The sequence below is a fragment of the Anolis carolinensis genome, chromosome 1, assembly GCF_035594765.1.
Source record: "Anolis carolinensis isolate JA03-04 chromosome 1, rAnoCar3.1.pri, whole genome shotgun sequence".
Taxonomy (NCBI): Eukaryota; Metazoa; Chordata; class Lepidosauria; order Squamata; family Dactyloidae; genus Anolis; species Anolis carolinensis.
The window spans coordinates 362,296,208-362,314,575 of NC_085841.1; the positions used below are offsets into that span (position 1 = coordinate 362,296,208).

Consider the following 18,368-nt stretch of genomic DNA (forward strand, 5'->3'; position numbering starts at 1 on the left):
CAGTCGGGGCTCAATCCAAACGTGGGCTTTGATCTCATGACCTTTCGGTCAGAAGTGATATATTTCTGCTGGCTATTAACCAGCTGCGCCATAGCCCGGCCCTAATGTATACTATATACTGTAGTGTATAACCACCCTTCTACTTTTAGTAACACTCTTCTGTCATACAACCAATAGTAGAATTGTGTCCCCATCTTTGGTGTTAAAAGGTGATAAATACTCTCCAGTCTTACTTGAAAATTGGTCAAGGATTTCTCCTTGATCAATATCAATGATTTGTCTATATCAGCTAACTTCCATATCTTCAAACGCCAATTTTCTTGCCTTGGGATAGCTGAGTCTTTCAATTTCTGGGAAATCTATGGCACAGTTTGACCATAGAGTTATACTAGAAGATCTAGAGATACCGAGAGAGACAATATTAATCAAATTAGCTCTCCCTTCCCTCCCTGCCTGTTTCTTTCCTCCCCAGGTAAGAAAAGCAATCCTGTCCTTTATTAAGGAGCTCCTTCGCTCTCAGAGTGTGGAGGGTTGTGCCGTATGGGACATGGTAGCCTACATCTTCCAACAATTCACTGTACCTTTCAACCAACCGGTAAGTCAGGGACAAAATCACTCAAATGCCCTTTATACTTTGCTCCCAAGGGCTGGTATCCAGGGGTGCATCTACACTGTAGAAGTAATATAGTTTGACATCGCATTAATGGCATAAGTCAATACTATGGAATCGTGGGAACTGTAGATTTACAAGGTCTTTATCCTGCTCTGCATATGCTGTTGTCTCAGCAGATTACAGAACATAGGCATTGAGCCATGACAGTTAAAGATATGTCAAACTGCATTAATTCTAGTTTAGATACACCCCAAGCCAGCAGCGCCTGTAAAGTTCAGACTAAAACCCAGAGCAGGTCCATAAGCCCAGTGGCATGGAATCCACCAGCCACACTGATATCACATGAGCATTGGAGTTCCCAATGACCCTTCGAGTCCTGAAGAGAAATTACATTGGAGAGGGTAGAATCGTCATTACAAGGGTAAAATTCCCATTTTGACCCTCTTCAGCTTTGCATTCCTCTTCAGGTAGAAGTTTGTCATGGCACCAAAGAAAGTAACTTAATGGACTGCAACCCCAAGAGTCTATGTTGGGAGTTGTAGTCCAAAGTGGACAAATATAGCATAGAGGTGTTGTATGGTTTCTGGGCCATATGGCCGTGTTATAGCAGCATTTTCTCCTGCTGTTTCACCTGCATTTGTGGTTCGCATCTTCTAAGAACCTGATGGTAGTAAAGCAAGTGGAGTCCATATACCTTTGACAATACACATATAGCATATTTGGGGTCCAATGTTCTGCCCTGTGAATCCTCCAGCAGTTGTGTGGATTGCTAATGCCTTATTTTAAAAGAAGTAGGTGAAAATCGAATTTAAAAGCCAAATTGCATCTCCTGGATGATTTTGGGACAGTTTGCTTTGCATAAGGTGGGAAAAGAGGCACATGGTTGCTGAGCATGTCTGGGTCAAAACTTCAAAAACCATCTTGGGGAGCCACACACAGCCCACACTTTTCCAACCCTATACTAAAAAAAATAGTCCCGTCTTTAACTCTGAGGATGTATCTACACTATAGACTTGACACAGTTTGACACCACTTTGACTGCCATAGCTCAGTGCTATGGAATCACGAGAACTGTAGTTTTACCAGGTCTTTAGCCTTGTTTTCCACCCAGTGCTGGTGCTTCACCAAACATCCTGCATTCATTCTACAGCGTAGATCTACCCTGAGTGTTGAATTTTTTTTCTGGTTTGTCCGTCAAATGCAGGGAAAAGACCATCTTCCCAATCAGAAAGAAAGAGAGAAAGAAGAGCACATTCAAGAACTTTGCATTGATGCCTTGGAGCAGCTCAACACGTCTGCCGAAGGGATGAGTAAAGTGAGCGGCTTGTCAGGATTTTGTCAGGGTTTGAGCCTTGGACTTGAATTTTGAAGACTGCGGTTCGAATCCCTTTGCAACCATTGAGGTTTAGTGGGTGGCCATAGCAAGGCACAATCTCTCAGCCTCAGAGGAAGACAATGGCAAATCCCCACCTCCTTCTTGATCAAAATCTGCCATGAAAATTCCAGGATAACTTTGTCTTAATATCATCTTGAGTCCAAAATGACTTGAAGGCACACAACCACAACAGTAACCAGTAAGGCATGCCTTCAAGTTGGCCACTGACTTATGGTGGCCCCATAAATGTCATAGCATTTCCTTAGGCCAGGAATGCTCAGAAGTGGTCTGCCATTGCGTTCCTCTGGATATAGGCTACAGGACCAGGTTTGCCTCAATAGTCTCCCTTCCAAGTACTGACCTGGCCTCGTTCTGCTTGGCTTCCAGTATCAGAGAGGATACAAAGGGATCTTAGAGATTGGTAGCATAATCTTTAGGGGTTAGGCTAGGGTGCATCTACACTGCATTTTGACACCAGTTTAACTGCCATGATGAAATACTATGGAATCCTGGGATTGGTAGTTTGGTGATTTACTAGCACATTCTGGCAGCGAATGAGAAGAACTCCTATGATTCTATAGCACTGAGCCAAAGCAGTTGAAGAGCTGCCAAACTGCATTAGTTCTTGTTGTGGTTCAGTCTGACGATGAAGGGGGATTTGGGTTTATGCAGGATGATCAATGAAATGTTGAAGGCTCTGAATTGTCAGAAATGAGGTCTGTCCAAGGAAATGTTGAAGGTTCTGAATTGTCAGAAAGGCCACAGGTTAGCAGGGAAGCAGAAGGTTGTGATAAACATACTGAAACAGAAGTCAGTGATAAGGGTGACCTTTTACAGGATTTAGAACATCAACAAGTCACAGGTGGCTCGGGCAGCGAGTCAGAGGAGTCTTCCTCAGATAGAGATACAAGGTTAAGGTTAAGAGTTCATCATCCCAGGCGTTCTCTGAGAATAGCTGGTAAGCATGTGGGAACTCAAGGACAAAGGAATGCTTTCTTAGCCTGTAAGCATGGTTAAATAAGGAGAAACAGGAAAAGATTTCAGATGACACACATATCATTAACATACAATAAGGAAACACATCTTGTGGAGGACCACAGTTTCTTAGATACCACTCAGTGGACCATCCTGGATCAATGCGCAGGGGATAGCCCTGACGGGGACAGTGCATCACCACAGTCACACTTATGTAATCATGCAAATGCTCCATCCCCAATCATAGACCAGGAGCAACAGGAACATCCTTGGGAGAGTAATGGGCTCTCGGATGTATCTCAATGGATTGTCATTGATGAATGCACTGGGGATGTTGAGGAGGAGGACAACACTTTACACCTACATGATTCACTTCAACAGGAACACTCTTCAGGGGACATACACACTGTCTTGCACAAAAGGGACCCTGTCAATCCTCAAAGGAAACAGGTCTTGGTAGTAGGTGACTCCCTCCTTAGAGGAACGGAAGCCATCATTTCCAGACCGGATGGGATGGCTCGAGAAACATGCTGCCTCCCGGGGGCAAAAATACACCACATCACTCAGAGGCTCAGCAGGCTCCTAAAGCCCCATCACCCTCCCCACCTTATGTTGATTCATGTAGGTACCAATGACACCGCTAGGCATACTTTTCAAAAGATCACAAATGATTTTCGAGCTCTGGGAACAAAGCTAAAACTGTATAATGTACATGTGATCTTTTCATCCCTCCTCCCTGTTGTAGGACATGGCTCTACAAGGGCCGGAAAAATAGTACAGGTCAATAACTGGCTCAGAAAATGGTGTCAAGAGGAGCATTTTGGCTTCCTTGACCATGGTCTACTCTTCCAAGAGGATGGACTACTGGCAAGCGATGGGGTGCATCTCACACAAGTAGGAAAACATCTTTTTGCACACAGACTCACAAACCTCATCAGGCGCACTTTAAACTAGATCCACTGGGGGAGGGGAACAACAGCCTGGCGAACACTATATTACCCACGACCACAGGGAACCGCCGTAAGGCTAAACGGAGGGCTGCACAAACACAGCAAGGACCAAGTACAGAGAGCACAATAATCCCAAATAAACAGTTCGAGGGGAGGTCACAGGGGCTTACATGTCTTTACACTAATGCTCAGAGCATGGGAAATAAGCAAGACGAACTCCAACTCCTAGCACAGCACCACACATACGATGTCATAGGCATCACTGAAACCTGGTGGGATGACTCCCATCACTGGAATTTAACCATTGAGGGCTATAACCTCTTTCACATAAATAGAACAAAGGGGAGAGGAGGGGGAGTAGCTTTATATGTCAAAAACAGTTACGTTGCAGAAGAAATGCAAGACTGTAATCCGGGAAACCAGCTTGAAAGCATCTGGATAAGAATCAAGGGAACCGGGACTCAAAAAGATCTTGTCGTGGGTGTCTACTACAGACCTCCGAGTCAGGATGAAGGACTTGATGAAGCCTTCTGTCAACAGCTGACCAAACAGGCACAAAGAAGAGATATAGTAGTCATGGGCGATTTCAATTATCCCGATATCTGCTGGAAAACAAACTCAGCCAAGAGTACAAAGTCCAACAAATTCCTCACTTGCCTTGCAGATAATTTTATGGTCCAGAAGGTAGAAGAGGCAACAAGGGGATCAGCAACTCTTGATCTAATCTTAACAAATGTGGAAGACCTGATCAATACAGTTGAAGTGGTTGGATCCTTAGGGGCAAGTGACCATGTGCTCCTGCAGTTTGCAATACAAAGGAATGCTGAAACTAAGACAAGTCAAACACGCATTCTGGACTTTAAGAGAGCTGACTTCCAAAAAATGAAGGAATTACTGAGCGGCATTCCATGGACGCCGATATTAAAAAACAAGGGAGTTAAGGATGGATGGGAGTTTTTCAAAAGTGAAATACTCAAGGCGCAAATGCAAACAGTGCCAACAAAGAAGAAAAATAAGACAAGTGCAAAGAAGCCAGAATGGATGTCCAAAGAACTTCTAACTGAGCTAAAGCTCAAAAGTGACATGCACAAGAAGTGGAAAAGGGGAGAAATCACCAAAGAAGAATTCAAACGTATAGCCAACTCCTGTAGGGAAAAGGTTCGCAAGGCTAAAGCGCAAAATGAGCTCAGGCTTGCCAGGGACATAAAAAACAACAAAAAAGGTTTTTTTGCTTATGTTGGTAGAAAAAGGAAGAAAAAGGAGGCGATAGGGCCACTGCAAGGAGTAGATGGGGTGATGGTGACAGGGGATAGGGAAAAGGCAGAACTGCTTAATGCCTTCTTTGCCTCGGTCTTCTCACAAAAAGAAAGCCATCTTCAACCTCAGCAACATGGAATGGACGAAGGATTGGGGGAAATCCAACCCCAAATAGGGAAACAAGTTGTCCAGGAACACCTGGCCACTCTAAACGAATTCAAGTCCCCAGGGCCAGATCAGCTACATCCAAGAGTATTGAAGGAACTAGCGGAAGTTATTTCAGAACCACTGGCAATCATCTTCGAGAGTTCTTGGAGAACAGGAGAAGTCCCAGCAGATTGGAGGAGGGCGAATGTGGTCCCTATCTTCAAGAAGGGAAAAAAGAACGACCCAAACAATTACCGTCCGGTCAGCCTCACATCAATACCAGGCAAGATTCTGGAAAAGATAATTAAGGAAGTGGTCTGCAAACACTTAGAAACAAATGCGGTCATTGCTAATAGTCAACACGGATTTACCAAAAACAAGTCATGCCAGACTAATCTGATCTCTTTTTTCGATAGAGTTACGAGTTGGGTCGATACAGGGAATGCCGTGGATGTAGCATATCTAGATTTCAGTAAGGCCTTCGACAAAGTCCCCCACGACCTTCTGGCAAACAAACTAGTAAAATGTGGGCTAGACAAAACTACGGTTAGGTGGATCTGTAATTGGCTAAGCGAACGAACCCAAAGGGTGCTCACCAATGCGTCGTCTTCATCATGGAAAGAAGTGACAAGTGGAGTGCCGCAGGGCTCCGTCCTGGGCCCGGTTCTGTTCAACATCTTTATTAACGACTTAGACGAAGGGTTAGAAGGCACGATCATCAAGTTTGCAGATGACACCAAACTCGGAGGGATAGCTAACACTCCAGAAGACAGGAGCAGAATTCAAAACGATCTTGACAGACTAGAGAGATGGGCCGAAACTAACAAAATGAAGTTCAACAGGGACAAATGCAAGATACTTCACTTCGGCAGAAAAAATGGAAATCAAAGATACAGAATGGGGGACGCCTGGCTTGACAGCAGTGTGTGCGAAAAAGATCTTGGAGTCCTCGTGGACAACAAGTTAAACATGAGCCTACAATGTGATGCGGCAGCTAAAAAAGCCAATGGGATTTTGGCCTGCATCAATAGGGGAATAACGTCTAGATCCAGGGAAGTCATGCTCCCCCTCTATTCTGCCTTGGTCAGACCACACCTGGAATACTGTGTCCAATTTTGGGCACCGCAGATGAAGGGAGATGCTGACAAGCTGGAAAGCGTCCAGAGGAGGGCAACTAAAATGATTAAGGGTCTGGAGAACAAGCCCTATGAGGAGAGGCTTAAAGAGCTGGGCATGTTTAGCCTGCAGAAGAGAAGGCTGAGAGGAGACATGATAGCCATGTACAAATACATGAAGGGAAGTCATAGGGAGGAGGGAGCAAGCTTGTTTTCTGCTGCCCTGCAGACTAGGACACGGAACAATGGCTTCAAACTACAGGAAAGGAGATTCCACCTGAACATCAGGAAGAACTTCCTCACTGTGAGGGCTGTTCGGCAGTGGAACTCTCTCCCCCGGGCCGTGGTGGAGGCTCCTTCTTTGGAGGCTTTTAAGCAGAGGCTGGATGGCCATCTGTCGGGGGTGCTTTGAATGCGATTTCCTGCTTCTTAGCGGGGGGTTGGACTAGATGGCCCTTGAGGTCTCTTCCAACTCTACTATTCTATGATTCTATGATTCTATGATTCTATGAAGCAATGTTGATTTTGGAAGCTTAATTCCTGCCTTGTCTCTGCTTTTGGAAAAGGATTCTTGCTTTTGTTCATGCCTAGATCCTGTGTTTTGGATTGTATTTTGGAGTTCATGCTGCCTTGATTTTCAGGATTTATTTGCTATATTAGAAACTTTTAACTATATTCTGCAGTGACTTTAAATTATATTCTGCAGATTGCCTTTGCAATTGGATTATTGCTTTCTTCGCTGCTTTTTAATAAGACTTTGCTATCTTTTATCAATAAACTGTAAAAAACCAAGTCTGCTGTGGTGGAGTGTGTGTTAAGAGCAAGGTGAACCAGTGCTGAGGTGCAACAGTTCTACTGTTTAGACACAACTCCTGTCTCAAAACTGCAAAGGATCTCCATCAAGTTGTTAAATGTCATCAAGTTAATTTCATCTTACAGCAAACCTTTGAATCATAGGCCTCCAAGTTTTATCTACCTGGAAGACACTTTTCCACTTTTCCTCCTGCCTTCTGCGTTCCCAAGCATTATTGTCTTTTTGAGTGAGTCATGTCATCTTACAATATGTCCAAAGTACAATAATCTTTGATCTGGTCATCTTGGCTTCTAGAGAGAGTTCAGGCTTGATATGTCTTAGGATTCAGTGATTTGTCATTTTAGCAGTCTACTGTCTACTGTGTCCATAGAGGTAGCCTATCATAAATGTTATCCTACTCGCATCGTGTCCAGTAACATTGTACTAAGGGTTGATTTCTGCTTCCCTCCTTTTTGCAGGCTCTCTGGCCAAAGCTGCTTCTCTTTGTGGTTCCAGCACCATATACGCCAACTTTGGTCCCCCTTTGTAGATGTTTGAAGGAACTGGCTGCTATCCGGCAGGACGAATCCATCCTTTTCCTTGGCTCATGCAAAGGAGGTCTGTCAATTCCCTACATACTTGCCCAAAGGTCATTTGTGCAAGAAGGGGACATGGGACTTGCTTGCATCCCATTTCGATTCCTTTAATGCATTGCATGGAATCATTGAATAAGAAAGGACTAAGTTCAACCCCCTTCTGCCATCAGTAAGACACAATCTAATCCCTCTTGACAGACAGCTGTCCAGGCTCTGTTTAAAGGCTTTCAGAAAAGACACTGAGATGATCTATTTCACTTTTATTGTCAGGCAGTTCTTCCTGATATTCAAGTGGAATCTCCTATCCATTGCTCATTTATGTCCTAGTCTCCAGAATAGCAGAAAAGTAGTCTGTTCCTTCCTCAATGGGGTATCTTTTCAATTATTTTAACTTGAGTCTCAGGTTCTCTTCTCTCAACCTTCTCTTCTCCAGGTTCAGTGTCCCCAGCTCCCTAAGCCACTCTTCATGGGGATTCATGGTTTTACAATGTCTTTCGCTTCTCTTCTCTATAAAATGGAGCTGGTGTCTCCCAGGATTCCGGAGCATGGGCCATGGCAGTTAAAGTGGAACCATACTGCATTTGTTCTATAGTGTAGATCAGGCATGGGCAAACTTGGGCCCTCCAGGTGTTTTGGACTTCAACTCCCACAATTCCTAACAGCCGGTAGTTGAAGTCCAAAATACCTGGAGGGCCCAAGTTTGCCCATGCCTGGTGTAGATGCACGTCCCTCCTTGACCCCATTATTTTAAACCTACTGTGATGTGTTTTTCTTACACTTGTGGTTCTTCTTTTTCTTAGTGAACCTTCCAAGTGCCCAAGGAATAATGGCAAGACTCCTGGTAAGAAAAACTTAGGAAAAAACCAACATGTTCTTATCCCCCACTTGGAAATAACAACAACAACAACAACAATAACAATATTATTATTATTATTATTATTATTATTATTATTATTATTATTATTATTAAATATAGAAGTTGAAGGTGTTCACAGCTTAGTAGTACAGGCATTTCAAATTCACTGCACTAAACTATTCAGAGACGAGGCTAGCACAGTGATTCCCAAAGTGGGCACTACTGCCCCCCGGTGGGCACTGGAGTGATCCGGGGGGGCGGTGATGGCACCTATTAGGACATGGGGGCAGGGCCAGAGGAGGGGCAGGGCCTCTTCCCAAGTGTCGGAGACAGGGCTGAGCACCTGAGGCGCCTATTAGAGAACACGCAGGGGGTGGAGCTAGAGGAATGGGCGTGGCTTCTTCCCAAGAGCCCAAGACAGGGCTGAGAACATATACCTCTTCTGAGGCTCTTGTTGGGAGACAGAGGGTGGAGCTAGGGAATGAGGCGGGGCCTCCTTCCAAGAGCCCGAGACAGGGCTGAGCCTCTATACCTCTCCTGAGAGGCCTTTTAGGACTAAAGGGCGGGGCTAGGGGTGGGGCTTCTTCCCAAGAGCGCCAGACAGGGCTGAGCCTCTATACCTCCCCTGAGGCGCTTGTTAGAACACGGGGGCGGGGTAGAGAGGTTCAGCCCTGTCAGGCACTTGGGAAGAGGCCCCGCCCCCTCCTCTAGCCCCGCCCCCTGTGTCCTGGCAGGCACTGCAGGACAGGGATAGAAGCTCAGCCCTACCTCAGAGCTCGTAACTCCGCCCATCCCAGTCCTGGCTGCCCATTGGTGGCCCCGCCCACCTCCCCTCGCAGACCTGCATCTTGGACTAGGGGAGAGGCTCAGCCCTGCCCTCTTGAGCAGGAGCCACGCCCACCCCTCTAAGCCACGCCCATTTTCCAGAGGTCACTGAGTCATATTTTTTCTGGAAAGGGGGCGTCAGGCCAAATAAGTTTGGGAACCACTGCTTTATACATTTCAAATTTGGGAAATAGATACATTATATAAAAGGATAAAAATTATGCAGAAAAGAACAGATATAAATATGGTGGGTCTGTCTTTGGGTATCTAAGCTTATCCAACGTATATCCAAGATAAATACTATACTATTGTTTTATGACCTTGTTTTAATTTTTGGGGAAAAATATTAAATAAAAATAGTATATAAAAAGGGAATAAATTTGGATAAGTGAGACTCTACTGTAGTAATTTATTGCCAGTATTGTGCTATCCTAATAATATAATATTGTATGCACATTTAATTTGCAAGCCGCTCTTGAGTCCCCTTCGGGGTGAGAAGGGCGGGATATAAATGTATTAAATAATAATAATAATAATAATAATAATAATAATAATAATAATAATGATTTAGTACAATACAGTAATTTAATGCTTATATGATGCTATGCTAATAATATATTGTATGTTCATTTGATTTGTAAGCCACTCTGAGTCCCCTTCGGGGTGAGAAGAGCGGGATATAAATAAATAAATAAATAAATAAATAAATAAGCATGAAGATGATGGGATTATGTAGATTTCTTTTCCCAGGCCAGGCAAAACAGAGAATGTTGAAATGACTACAGTCTCCTTTTGTTTCTAAACCACACCCAAGGCTGTTTCCCAATGTGAAACAACAGCTAGATAGGGTTGTTGTGTGTTTTCCAGGCTGTATAGCCATGTTCCAGAAGTATTCTCTCCTGACATTTTGCCCACGTCTATAGTAGGCATCCTCAGAGGTTGTGACGTATATACTTCACAACCTCTGAGGATGCCTGCCATAGATGTAGGCGAAATGTCAGGAGAGAATACTTCTGGAACATGGCTATACAGACCCGAAAACACACAACAACCCTGTGATCCTGGCCATGAAAGCCTTCGACAACACAGAAAACAGAGAATGTTGAATGACCACAGTCTCCTTTTGTTTTTAAACCACACCCGAGGCTGTTTCCAAATATGAAACAATAGCTGGATCATTTGCTTCCTGGCATAGGTCAGGTAGAGATCAATATTTCCTGTCCCAGAAGTAAAATAGAACATATTTAATAGATGCATAAAAATAATAGTGGAATAAAATTTATTTTATAGAAGGGAGAGAGATAGAGTTCTGTAGGTGATAGGAAGCCTGGGAGGCTTTGTGCAAAAAAAAAAAAAGGGGGGGGGGCACTGCTTTATCTCATTTTGGCTTGTTGCAAATAAAGCTTTCCCAGGCACTCAATTAACAGGGGACAATGCCTGCTGTCAATCAACTTAAGTACCTGGCTCTCTTTCAACACAACAGTCACACAACAGTTAGACTTTGACCACAGGAGCTAAGCCCACACTCATTTTCAAATCTTAGCCAAATCCTACCTGAAGCCAGGGAGCAAAAATGTCCTCCTGCTGCCTCTACTTCTGCGAGAACCAACTGCCCTCCTGTTTAAGGTGGTTGTGTTCCTGAATGTCATCTCCTGGTCATCCAAGATGGAAGAGGAGCACCAGAAATGGTTCCTTGGAAGTGCTCCATCTCTGTGCTTCCTCCCCTTTCCGTAGGTCTTGGCCTCCAATCCGACCCAGAGAGGCAGCTGGGCTTTGCAGCTTTTGCATGTCCTCCATAGCAACATCCATTCAGCCGTCCGAAAGTTGTGGTCCAAACAAATCCCGTGCCTTTGGGAGTTCTTCCAAGTGGGTAGGTAAGCCTCCCTGGGCTCCCATCGTAAGGTCAGGAAAAAAGATTCATCACTACAATCATCTTGGTATATTTGCGAGTTAAGAAATTGAGAACTTGATTATTCATGGGTTGTTGTATTTCCTGCCACCTCCTCTGCTGCCCTACACATTGCCACAAAAATATGTTCTCTCTGGGTATTTCTAAGTTCCCCAGTCTGGTTTTGTAATCAATACCTGGCAGAAGCTGACTGTGGAAACACACGGGAAGACCTTGAAATGCTTAGAGAAGTGTTCCCTTTAAGGCATTTCTGGATCCTCCATCCTTCGGTGATCTTTGTGAATGCTAACCTTGACTTTCCTGTCACTGTATCCCCTACAATAAACTGTCTCTCAAAACTGTCTTTAGTCCTAAAACACAATCTTGGGTTATTTTTGCACGCTTTTTTTTCATATCAGGAGCGACTTGAGAAACTGCAAGTCGCTTCTGGAGTGAGAGAATTGGCTGTCTGCAAGGACATTGCCCAGGGGACGTTTTTGATGTTTTACCATACTTGTGGGAGGCTTCTCTCATGTCCTCGCATGGAGCTGAAGCTGACATAGGGAGCTCATCCGTGCTCTCCCCGGGTTGGACTCGAACCGGCAATCTTCAGATCAGCAACCCAACCTTCAGGTCAGCAGTCTGCCAGCACAAGGGCTTACTTGCATATTTACCCAGCTAGGTATTTTTTCCCTTCTCTGCTTTCCTTTGCCTTCCTTGCTTCCTTCCCTCCTTTTTCTTTTCCCCCATACTCTCTCTCTCTCTCTCCCTTCTTCCCTTTCCCCCCTCTTTTTCTCCTTCTTTCTTTCCTTACTGCTTCCCTTACTCACACACACGTATCACTTTTCTTTCCCAACGACATCACAGTGGGTCACTTCACCTCGCAATAGCATTTATAGTGCAAACATCCATATATACTTCAACTTTTATATAGGAAGATTTAGAAGATGTTTATAAAACTTGTATTGCTGTTGTTTTCTTAATGTCCTTCTGCATTGCACACAGAGAGCCTGTGTGGTCTCCTAATTCAGGTGGCATGATTATTTTATGTTTTCCTTGCAGAAAGCCCAGGAGTCAGCAGCCCTGAATGGCAGCAGAAGCTGTTGCAGGTAGATTATTACCTTTTGTCTGAATGGGAGAGGGATTCGCATTATTTTCTATTTTTGCAGTTGTCTTTAACCCTTGACCTCTGTGAAAAGAAGAACGTCTACTGCACTGAATTTAGTAAGAGCTAGACCTCACCCCTTCTTGCTTCTCTCTTTTCATTTTTGTTGCTACCACAAACTCTTTTAATTTTGGTTGAGCAGTGGTTCCCAACCTTTTTTTAACCAGGGCCCACGCTCTCCAACATTAGTGCCAAAAGGGTTATGAATCTGTTTTTGGTCAACTGTAGATTTGATCTGGTTATTTGGGGTGCTGATTCAGAAAATTGCATTGGATAGACCACATCAGCTCTAGTTTCTGATACAGAATATATGCCATCTAGTAGTTGCCATCTGCTTGCCCACAGAAAACCATATGTAATAATCTAGAGCTGATGTGGTCTATCCAATGCAATGGTCAGCTCTGCAGAAAGGAGTGGAAATAAAATAAATAAACAAACAGACAAACAAACAAACAAACTGGAAGGAGGTTCGCAGACCTTATTTTCGTTCTCGCGGTCAACTGCTCATCCGCAGCCCACCCGTTGGGAACTACTGCTCTAGAGATATTTATTGAAAAACTATAGGAAAATGTGCTGCAATATGCCCTGTGAAAAAATGTTTTGGCAGTTTAATAAACTTTTCCATGTTTTTTTATAGAACCAATTAGAAAATGACATTTATAACCCAGGAACAAAAATTGTGTTGCATAGTGTTATCCCTGCATTGAGAGAAAAGAAGAAACTGTTCACTAAAAAGGGTACTGGATATTTCTTTGTGCACGGATTTCATAACTAGTGGAATGCAGGTTTACACCAGAGCTATACCTTAACAAGATTTGGGTCTTTGTTGTTCTGTCCTCTTCAGTTTCTTAGAAGGTCCCTGGAGACCATTGATGATAACACTTGGAGCCAGAACTTGAGCAGAGAACTGGAAAATCAGATGACCAGCTACTCCGATCAATCAACAGAAAAGGTTTGTTCCAAGGTCCTTGGGCTAAAGCTGCCATCCTATGTCCAGTTGCCTGGTAGTTTGTTATGGGATATGCTGGTCTTGAAGTGATTTATGGTTTCCAAATCACGACCTCCCCAAACTGGATAGCAAGTGTCACAGAAGCAAGCAAAAATACATAGCAAAGTCCTTTCACATCAAAAATATGCTTCAACCCGTCTATCAGCAGAGTCCAACTTCCAATATCTGACCTTATATAAACACTGTATTAGTAAATTCACATATTCAGGTTTTCATCCCAAATATCCAGAGCCTTTAATATTCACAGTTGCAATATATACAAATGTACAAATAGGATATATAGATCCACTTTCCTTGTAAACTTGCATACAATCAGTCTTCACAATCAACATAGGCAGATACACTGAGTCACATAGGAGAGAGAGGTTTTCCCTGACGTTAAGTCCAGTCATGTCTGACTCTCGGGGTTGGTGCTCATCTCCATTTCTAAGCCGAAGAGCCGGTGTTGTCCATAGACACCTCCAAGGTCATGTGGCCAGCATGACCTTGTTATGTAGCCACCTCCTTGCTTAGTTTTTCCAATATACCTCACAACCTCTGAGGATGCCTGCCATAGATGTGGGTGAAATGTCAGGAGAGAATGCTTCTGGAACATGGCCATACAGCCCAGAAAACACACAACAACCCCAGTACACCTTCCCATTACCACTTTCCCTTAGGTATTGCATCATGACTTTCACAGTCATTACCTAGGTACTATCAATCAACCACATTTTCATCAAATAATATTTTTATGTGATTAGAAATGTTGTCCCATTTCTATCTAACAGAGCTTGCCCACTGGACACATTTATTTTGATGCAGATGTCTGTAGGATGACATGGTACAGTCGACTGGTAGAAGTGAATGCAGACTCAACAAACCAATGCTCACATTGAGCTTGGTAGCCTTCATCAAGTGATTGCTCATACATTGCTTTATTATTATCACACTCGCCAACACACATTTCAGTGCCTCAGATGTTAGCCCTATTTCTGGATATAATTGATCTATGGATTCCAAAAGAGGCACCAACTTACCCCTCTCCACTCTCAATTTTGAGATACAGAACATATGTCCTCTCCAGTTGCCATCTACTCACCCATAGAAAACCATGATAACTATATCTAAGAAATTAGAGCTGATGCAGTCTATCCAATGCAATTTTCTGAATCAATGTCCCCAAAAAACTTAGAAACAGGTCTAAAAACTAAGGTACTGATAAATTCTTTTTGTTGAGCTGTGTAACAGGTTGATACAACTTTAACCAGAATTCAAGAATTTGAAATTTGGGAGCTACTTTTAGAGAGTTCTGCTGCTTTCCCCTGAATGGAGATCTCCTTAATATATAAATTAAATTGCCATCCAAACTATAAATCCCAGGATCCATATATAGGGACCTTGACAAAATAGGATCAGATGGTTATAATTGTAGTTGACTCTCCACATTTGCAGATTGGATTATTCATAGATTTGATGAAGAGGTTCTCTCTAGAAATCATTAGGTTCTTGGTGGAATCTTTCCCCCAAAGAGACACTCTGGAAGACCCAAAGCAAGTATAGGCAAATTTGGCCTACCAGCTGTTAGGAATTGTAGGAGTCGAAGTCCAAACACCTGGAGGGTCAAAGTTTGCCCATGCCAGACCTAGAGATTCTTAGAGAGAGTACATCTCTAGGGATGTCTAGGTCCTCCAATGCAATTCTTGGTCAGCTTCCAGCACATGTTGACCACCTAAAGAGGTGCTACCTTAGATTAAATATAGCATTTTCTTTTTTGTGGCTTTTCACTTTCACAGGAGTTCTGTGCTCCTAATTCCAATGAATGTGGAGTGCTGACTTTAGATACACTTGAGATCTCCTGTTCTATCGCTGAATCGTTCTGATGTTTATCTTGGCATTGAGTTGGAATCTACCATCTTGCCGACTGCCTTTCTCTACCTCTTCCTTCTTCTTCTTCCAGAGCTTCCTTTACAAAGCTTTGGGAGTTTCGCTGGCAAGTTGTGATGATCTGAACTTTGTTCAAGAGCAGATGCAGCACTTGATCAAGAATGCCAATTATTTGGAAGCATCAGAGAGAGAGGTGAGAGGCTTGTGAGCCCAGCAAGCTGCCCAGATGGTAAGATTTGTTGGACGGCACAGTATACGGATTGGTCATCAGTTGGGAGGGCTCGGATTGTGTCTTCCTTTATGGCAAAAGGGGGTTGGACTGGATGACCTTTGGGGTCTCTTCCAACAGTAGAATTAAGGAGAATTCCCAGGGATCACCCCATAAGGCTTACAGGAAGCACTGTGCTTATCCCCTATTTAGCAAGTGAGTTGTTGTTGCAAAAGGGTTTCCAGAAAACTCACAGCAACCTAGTTTCCAAGCACTTCATTTCTTTCAATTTGATGGAATTGAGGATCACCAGAGAAGCCTTGGATGGCCATACTGGCCCCAACCTAGCCTTTGTCTAATCCAACATAGACAAATGTGAAATTGAATATTTGGCATTATAAGACCAGGTCCATTTGATATACATTACTAAGGAGGGCTTTGACACGATATATATATATACACACACACACACACACACACACATACACACACACACACACACACACACACACACACACACTAAGGAGGGCTGATAAAATGTACAGACTGACATTTCATTTTTCTCTTCCCTTGTAGAAAGTCATCCAGGTCCTTTCCTTTTCTGCCGTGAGTCACTTTGACCTGACTCTGGCCACGCTGCATGCGTTTGGAGCCGAAATGGGTCAGAAAATTCAGTTTCTCGATATCGTCAGTCGCTATAAGGTAAATGGGGATTTCGTGTCAGGAGTGACTTGAGGAACTGCAAGTCGCTTCTGGTGTGAGATAATTGGCTATCTGCAAGGACGTTGCCCGGATGTTTGATGTTTTACCATCCTGTGAGAGGCTTCTCTCATGTCCCCACATGGGAAGCTGGAGCTGACAGGGAGAGCTCATCTGTGCTCTCCCCAGATTCGAACCGGCAACTAAAGTGATGCCAAACTGCATTCATTCTACAGTGTAGATGCACCCTTAATCCCAGGTACTATAGCTATTGCCTCATCTTTCATATTCCATATTCCTTATACTAGAAGATTTGTCTTCTTCTTCTAGTCTGTCAGTCATCTACAGGAGTTTGTTTCACACCCACAAAAAGTCTATTTCTGAGGGCAGGCAAACAATTTTCAATGAAAGTCACTAAGGGAGATGGGAGATGGAGACAGGGTATAAATAAAGGCTTATTATTATTATTATTTTATTATGACACAGCAAACAAGATAGATATGCTGGATGTCGTATCACAAAATCACAAGTCGAACACTTCCCAAGTGTCTAGGACTGTGTGATGTATTTTCGGATGATGCGCACAGATCCCAGCAGGGTGGCCTTTTGCAGTTGGCAGATCGTAATTTTGTCCATGTCTATTGTTTCCAAATGCCGGCTGAGATCTTTTGGCACGGTACCCAGTGTGCCCATCACCACCGGGACCACCTGTACTGGTTTCTGCCAGAGTCTTTGAAGTTCAATCTTGAGGTCCTGATAGCGGCTGAGTTTTTCCTGATGTTTTTCGTCAATGCGACTGTCACCTGGGATGGCGACATCAATGATCCAAACCTTTTCCTTTTCCACAACTGTGATGTCTGGTGTGTTGTGTTCCAGAACTTTGTCAGTCTGGATTCAGAAGTCCCACAGTATCTTTGTGTGTTCATTTTCCAATACTTTTGCAGGTTTGTGATCCCACCAGTTATTATTATTATTATTATTATTATTATTATTATTATTATTATTATTATTATTATTATTTTATTATGACACAGCAAACAAGATAGATATGCTGGATTTCATATCACAAATTCACAAGTCGAACACTTCCCAAGTGTCTTGGACTGTGTGATGTATTTTCGGATGATGCGTGCAGATCCCAGCAGGGTGGCCTTTTGCAGCTGGCAGATCGTAATTTTGTCACCGTCTATTGTTGTTATTATTATTATTATTATTATTATTATTATTATTATTATTATTATTGTCTATTATTATTATTATTATTATTATTATTATTATTGTCTATTATTATTATTATTGTCTATTATTATTATTATTATTATTATTATTATTATTATTATTATTATTATTAACGGGAGGCCTGCATTGTGAGTAATCTGGTGGGACGAAATCACAAAATAGATTTTGTCTAAACAATAGGAAGAACTTCCTGACGGTGAGAGCTGTTTGACCATGGAAAGTGCTGCTGCCTGGGAATTCAGTGGCTGGATGAGCATCTGCTAGGAGGGCTTTGATGGTGCATTCTTGCATATCAGAATGGGGTTGGACTAAATGGCCTTGAGAGTCTTTTCCAGTTCTATGATTGTTAAGTCCTGGGTGGGGTAGACCCATTAAATCAACAAAAGGATGTGCATTTCTGTTGACTTTCCTTTTAACACTACATTCACTTGGTCTCAAACTGGACGCTGTCAAAAAGGATCCAAGCTTCTGCTGCTGTTAATGCCATTTTAGGACGGTTTAAGCTAGAAGGAGAGAAGTATCAGCCATATCAAGTAACGTTTTCTGTTCCTCAGGACTACCAGAGAGGCAGAAGGAGCCACATTCACCAAACGCTGATGCTCACGTATGGCAAAGTGGCTGCCCAAGGCCCCAAGGAGCTCCTGCTCTCCAGGGTGGAGAATGGCTTCTTGAAGCGAGTCCTCCTCCATCACCAGATGAGCTGCCAGGTAGGAACTTTAAAAACTCTAGATTCAGACAGAGATCTTCTTTCTCATCAAAGCTTTTGCACTCACATAACTGAAGGACCTGAAG

General features: G+C 43.3%; 1 protein-coding gene across 1 annotated transcript in view; it reads left to right on the forward strand.

Moving 5' to 3' along the window:
* The window catches only part of mroh2b (maestro heat like repeat family member 2B), an 81,253-nt gene that overhangs the window by 17,719 nt on the left and 45,166 nt on the right, over window positions 1–18,368 (forward strand). Inside the window, exons 12-21 of the mRNA XM_008120824.3 lie at window positions 473–595; window positions 1,818–1,928; window positions 7,705–7,843; window positions 8,622–8,662; window positions 11,237–11,372; window positions 12,453–12,499; window positions 13,400–13,507; window positions 15,504–15,623; window positions 16,215–16,340; window positions 18,131–18,283. Of these exons, the coding sequence (XP_008119031.2) occupies window positions 473–595; window positions 1,818–1,928; window positions 7,705–7,843; window positions 8,622–8,662; window positions 11,237–11,372; window positions 12,453–12,499; window positions 13,400–13,507; window positions 15,504–15,623; window positions 16,215–16,340; window positions 18,131–18,283 (1,104 nt within the window). The remainder of the gene's footprint in view (window positions 1–472; window positions 596–1,817; window positions 1,929–7,704; window positions 7,844–8,621; window positions 8,663–11,236; window positions 11,373–12,452; window positions 12,500–13,399; window positions 13,508–15,503; window positions 15,624–16,214; window positions 16,341–18,130; window positions 18,284–18,368) is intronic.